The sequence below is a fragment of the Saccostrea cucullata genome, unplaced genomic scaffold, assembly GCF_032062105.1.
Source record: "Saccostrea cucullata isolate Sc308-1 unplaced genomic scaffold, CSIRO_AGI_Scuc_v1 ctg324, whole genome shotgun sequence".
Taxonomy (NCBI): domain Eukaryota; kingdom Metazoa; phylum Mollusca; class Bivalvia; order Ostreida; family Ostreidae; genus Saccostrea; species Saccostrea cuccullata.
Window position 1 is genome coordinate 181,864 of NW_026923820.1, and position 6,288 is coordinate 188,151.

Genomic DNA, 6,288 nt, shown 5'->3' on the forward strand with positions numbered 1-6,288 from the left:
CAAGCTTTACGATAAATGTGATAATTTCAACTTTCCAATCGTCATCTTTTCGTATTTATGTAGCCATATACTCGTATCATCTGCAAATAGGGTTTACATGCATGTCTCTTAGTTGATACAATAGGTGAGAGCATGCTCTACGTGGGAACAACGTCTAAAACGAGACAAGCTCTTGACAAAGAAGTTGATGAAACAGGGATATCCTCCATTTCCTTTTTACGTCATCATTTTGTAAGTTTTTGGAACGATACAATGAACTTTTCAGCAAAAACAGCCTATAGTTGAATCAAATGCCGACTGACATTTTTTTATACTAATTTCCAGTCCTTTATACACTGAATTGTCTGCATTTTAACGTATACCCGATCATGACATGGAGCACATGGCGGCTGTGACTGGTTGACTGACGATGCTCTCTCCTTCATACAAAATATCCAATATTTGCTTTTAAAAATATCAAGCTATAAATATGGCACTTTATTTGTACAAGCAAAAAAACAGGAGTATTATGTGACATTCATGGACATTGGACAGATAAAATATAATACCCTGGCAGGTAACAATTTTCAACCAATGAAATCAAACTTAACCCCAGTTGTTTCATTTGTCACAGAATCAACGGCTTCAACCTCCATTTCCGTTCCATCCAGTAGGAAACTCACGAGAAAATGTCTTTTGTCGTTGCACTGTGTTTGAGCCTTTGGAACCATGATGACTAGCAAACCCAAAGAAACAACCCCTTCCTCAGTAACATACTTAGGATTGCTATTCTTCGTGGCAAAAATTTCAAGATCTAATTGTTCTTGGTCGGCTCTGTTTAAGAAGTACCTCTTCGGAGTACCCCGCTGTCCAACGTGAACAGTCTCATTCGCTCGAATATGAATGTTAAAAATGTCTTTTGCAAGCGCGTTACCACCCAAAACAATCTTTTTGTCTGGAGGAAAACGTGTTTCGTCAAAATCAACTGTTGTGCAAACACCGTATGTGTAACGGCAGACACGCGCCTGCAGAACTTGAGGATTTCTTCCGAATAAAACGGCACCTTTAAGCACTGCAAGAACAGGGTCTTCCGGTACTATTATTCTAGTATCCGGAAATGACGTTCTGAACGTCGATTTCAAAAGATCGCTTTCTGCAAACCCACCAACTAGAACTATACTTTCCACATGAAGATGATGTGATTCTAATATTGCAAGTACATGTAAAATAATTTTCTCAATTGTTCCTTTCAGTAAATTGGTGAAAGCTTCGTTGTAAATATACATTTTATCCCGCTGAAATTTCACTTCCTGTGTTTTATTAATTTCTTCTACATGACTTTCTGGCGACTTGCCAAGTTTTTCACTCATTATATCGCGAAAGGATTGAGGAACCTGAAGAATTACCCGTTCATCTTCTTTTGAGAAAACTCTTTTCTTGTTCTCAAAAGCAGACATGAACGAGAGTAAATCATCGGGATGCTCTCGCCTAATGATCTCCGTAATTCCGGGTACAGTCAGATTCTCTAAATACTTCACGAATTCTTCATTGATTGCCAAGGAACCCCAGTTGCCACCAGAGGCCGCCATGACTTCCTGTAGAGCCCCGTTAGGTAAAATCTCGTGTGCTGTAATGTCCACCGTTCCACCTAGCACAAAAAAATATCAACTGAAGATTACACTTTTAAAGTAGCAAAGTCTATGACAAGGAAGAAACTGTGCATGTACTTTTCAATTTTAATTTCATTGAAAGTTTTAACCATTCAATCTCATAACATACCTCCTAGATCAACAATAAGATACTTTGCACCGGGGGAGAATGTCTTTAGTTTGGATTTTCCGTCCAAGTCTTCCGGTCTGGTGAGTCTCTCAACCGGAAGGTAACGGCAATAGAGAGCTGCTGCTTCCGGTTCCAATGCAATTGACAGCTTATCGTTTAAAATTCCAGCCTGAAAATATTTCATTATTTTCCTAATTTCTTCAGCTTCAATCAAAATCAACAACCTGTGAATAATATAAATCTGGATATAGATGGGTGCTTTATACATTTTTATGACTGACCTTTTGTGCTGCAACTCTCATAAATTGTTTGGCTTTTTCGTCCCATATTGCAGGAACAGTGATCACCCAATGGATGTCTTCGTCAATAGAGTCTCCTCCAAAATTACTTATTCTTTCCTTCAATCTTGTTGTAAAATCGTCCTTTAAGCCTTTGATGATGGAAGAAAATATCTTCAACGCTTTTTGCGGCTTTCCTTTCACATCGTGTAGAACAAGATCTCTAGAAATCTGTATAATATGTAAGAAAACATCAAACAGTAATCAAAGCTCATTAAACCCTTTTGATATGAGACTACATCTGCACCAAGTTGCATGAAGAATGCTGGTGGGTTCACCAAGCTTTCATGTTGTAAATTTTATATTTACCGGGTGGCAGTAAATACAAAATTTACAACATGACAAAGCCCATACCCCTGTTAACTTATCTATAGTTTAGTTCTATATTCCGTGGGACGTACATCCCATAAGCATTACAATAAAATATACATATATTTATCTTCATGGGTACCATGGGTAGTTACAGTGATTTAATCAATGATTTTTAAAATGTTTCTTGCATGGGGAAATCAGATTCAACTAATTTACGTATAATACTCTCGAATCTTACTCTTATACTGCATAACTGATATTGTTTAATATAAAGGACACTTTGAAGGGCAAATATGCGAAGACATACAGGTAGTTCTTTTTTAACCTTTGTATTCTATTATTGATCGTGGTATGATTTTAAAAGCCACAGAAATGTAAATACTCTTATATTAAACAAACAACAATTTGCATACGTATCAAATCAGTCTGTTTTTTCTACACTCTACTTCTTTTCAACATCATCTTATTATGCATATTATAACCGTATATTGTTATATATCTATCCTTTTATGTATTATTGTCTCATTTATACGGTTTGTCTTATGTTTTAGTTTATAATTGCACAAAGTATTCAAATTTTATAAAGGAAAAGATGAATGCAAGGCATTTTGACATTACACCCTTATAAAGGGGTCCGGAGTCCATTCTTTAGATTTAGAACCCCTGATGTTATGAGGATGGAGTTTAAAAGTATTTAACTGAGATATATTTCCAAGACATTGGAATTGGATACCTTCTGATCATACAGCCTCATTTTGAAGTGTTGGAAGTAGAACCATTCCTGGCGTTCGTCCTCTGACAAGAAATTGATATAATGATACTCAGCATCGTAACCAATACTGTGAAGCTCTCCGTCCGGATTCAACAGAACAGCAGACAAAGTCTTGAAGTGCTGGAAGCCATCCGTCCTGGATCTCCAACTGAAGGTACTGATTTGTAGAGGGTCTCGTTTGTATTCGTCGTAAACCGAAATCGCGTAGCCCGAAGACGAGGTGCCGATATCTAAAGCCACTACGAATAACTCGTGCCTGACCCTCAAGTTTCGAATTTCTTCGTAGGTACCCCCAGGTGCCAACGTGGTATATTCCCCCTCGTCACCTGGTTTTGGATTTACAGGTGTGTTTTCGTAATTGGTGGATTGTGTAGATCGAGGACGCGTGGTATTTAGTCTGTGGGAAAAATGTGCATTTTTTACAAAAAATAAGTCGTGTCATGCATATCAGATGCAAGATAATTATTATGTAGATTTTTTATTAATGTTTAAACGATTCGATAAATATACTAACCTCTTTTTGGTTTCTGTCCATCGCTGTTTTATGGGTTTGTTACCCATTACCTTAACAGCGTAAATAAGTATACTAAACCGAAAGTAGTTCTTTATTATTTACCTGTGTAAAATATGTATGTCACCTGAAATAAAAGTTTCCATTACGCCCCTTGCTTGATGACTCAACGAAACATTTTATTTTCAGATATCATATCTTAACTCTGTGAATAGAAAAAAAGAGTAGAATCTACGTAGAGACAATAAATGTTATATTCGATGAAAACACTATCTACTTTTTATTTCAATGTAATTGACTTATGGAAAAGTCCAAATGTCAGTGTAAGGTCTTTGGAAACTTTGTTTCCTTTCATTTATTGTCAATTACATACAATAATTAAGATATGTCATAATATAATATAAGAATGAAAAACGAATATGGTGAAAGTTTAGCGCTTATCCATAGTTCGTATCATACCAAATGATAGAATAATTATTCGATATTTTTGGCTTCAGAGACCGACTATATTGGTTCTTTTACAAACAGGTTCCACAAATGGCTCACATGAAGCTATTTTAAGTGTCACTCTTTAAATGCAAACTTTCTTGCACGTTTTACATTAAAACTTTAAATCTAAATTTGAAAGGTATCTATAACTATCTAGCGGTGACCTGTTTGGAAGTCCCAAACTTTCTTATACACTGTAAACAAAATAACTAGTTAATGTCACGAAGAAAACTAGTAGATTCACTGTCCATACAATCACTACCTTAATAGTAGTTTTACCAGATATTGGTATATTTACTAGATAAGATTAGTAAATTTAGAATTGATGAGTAACTTTCACTAGGTATCTAAGTCTCTATACGACCCCCGCTCCACAACTCACTATCTTAACCAGTAAACTGAAAGTTTACTAATCACGATCAACGCTTTACGAAACACACTAGTTAAATTCACTAGGTTTTTCTTTCAGTGTATGAACTCAACTTTAAAGCCACCCCCATAGTATTTTTAATGTAAAATTGACCCGTTAAGAATGTGTCCCTCGTGATTATGAATTTAAAGGAAAGTAAAAAAAAAAGGTTTGATTCATTAAAAAGGCATGTACATATATGGATATCTACCGTATGTATTCATAAGTTGATTAAAAAAAGAATTCTTAATTAAAAGATGAGTATTTTTAAGTACTAGAACCTTGCTTTTTTTGGGGGGTGGGTATTGTTTATGTTTCAGTTTTAATATCGAAATTCAGCGCCGAAAAGGGGCACAACACGGATAGAATCAATGCTACAAGATAGGATAATTTTTATTATACACACTGTATTGATTATCTTTAGCAATTGTAAATTGTTGTAATAGAAAGGAAAATTCTTTTACATTTGAAACTTTGCAATTCTGCCGTGGGACGTGTCTATTTTGAAGCTAGGTTTTATGGAACGCCGAATTTACATAGACATGTCTTTAATTCAAATGTACTTTCAATTCACGATACATATAATTAATCTGAACATACACCGTACTAGTGTGTAAATTTGGCGTTCCATAAATTTCCATTTAGTTACTCTCAAATATGCCGTTTTTTTAAAGCAGTCGAACAGGTACTAGATGTAACATCAGGAATTGCTACTAAAAGGAAATAATATAATAACTACTGTGTTTTTATCTTGTGCTATAGAGTCGTGTGAAAGTACAAAAAATAGTTGTTACATGTACATGTAGTGTGTCTTGGCGACGAAAAAGTCACTCGTAGTCAAAATAGAATCTTCTGAAAAGTAGTATTACAGGAAATTGGATTTATTACAAGAGTTAAAAAAAAAACAGATCTTAAAATATATAAAACAGTATTTCCTTAACTGAAACAACAATTCTACCTTTTTGACTATCAGTTAAACAATTACAAGCATGGTATGCCACTAAAGTCCAGGGGTCCACTTCCGAATCTGGGTCTTTCAGATTTTCTTCCATCAAGGTAATCAAACTGAGCAAGCTATGATTTACATCGAAATTATGTAAAACTTCATTAAACGAACAGGCCCTTTCATACTCAAATGAGATTACAAATTAATCTTATTAAGAACATATATGCATGGTTGGAGTGGTAGCAAGATTACGAATGGGTATGAACTGATAAATAGGTAGAGCAACTTTCTTTGAGGTGGACCTTGAATATCCGTCTGGATAGCTCAGTGGCTAGAGCACCTGACTAGAATCATATGCATGGGTTTTATTTTCGGCATTACACATTATTTCTTTTCCTTCTTTCCTATTATTCTGGTGCCGTGACCAGGATTTTGTTTTTGAGAATGGGTTGGGTCATGTTGACCACAGGGGTTTTTAGTCTTGATATCTCGGTGGTTACAGCATCTGACTAATAATATTGTAGGGTTCCATTGCTTTCTTCACCTTACTACTTATCAAGAAAATTATTGATGGGACACGCCCCCATGCCCCTCCCCCTCCTCCCTCGTTCCAACAGCCATGAATTACGGAATTTGAATAAATAATCCATAAAACATGATTTAAAAATATATAATGTTTAATTTGGTCAGTTAGCGTTTCAGGTACTACATATATAATCCACCATTTAGAAAATTTTAGAATTCTCCCTCTTG

At 35.3% G+C, this 6,288-nt stretch overlaps 1 protein-coding gene across 1 annotated transcript; it reads right to left on the reverse strand.

Annotated features, from left to right (window-relative positions):
• Nucleotides 1-450: 450 nt before the first annotated feature.
• On the reverse strand, nt 451-3,963 carry LOC134264980 (heat shock 70 kDa protein 12A-like). The gene is made up of 5 exons (XM_062747227.1): nt 3,695-3,963; nt 3,142-3,577; nt 2,040-2,267; nt 1,759-1,927; nt 451-1,627 (listed from the first exon to the last, which is right to left on the reverse strand). The coding sequence occupies exons 1-5, from the start codon at nt 3,739-3,741 to the stop codon at nt 567-569; spliced, it is 1,941 nt and encodes a 646-aa protein (XP_062603211.1). The 5' UTR covers nt 3,742-3,963; the 3' UTR covers nt 451-566.
• Between the last annotated feature and the right edge of the window lie 2,325 nt (nt 3,964-6,288).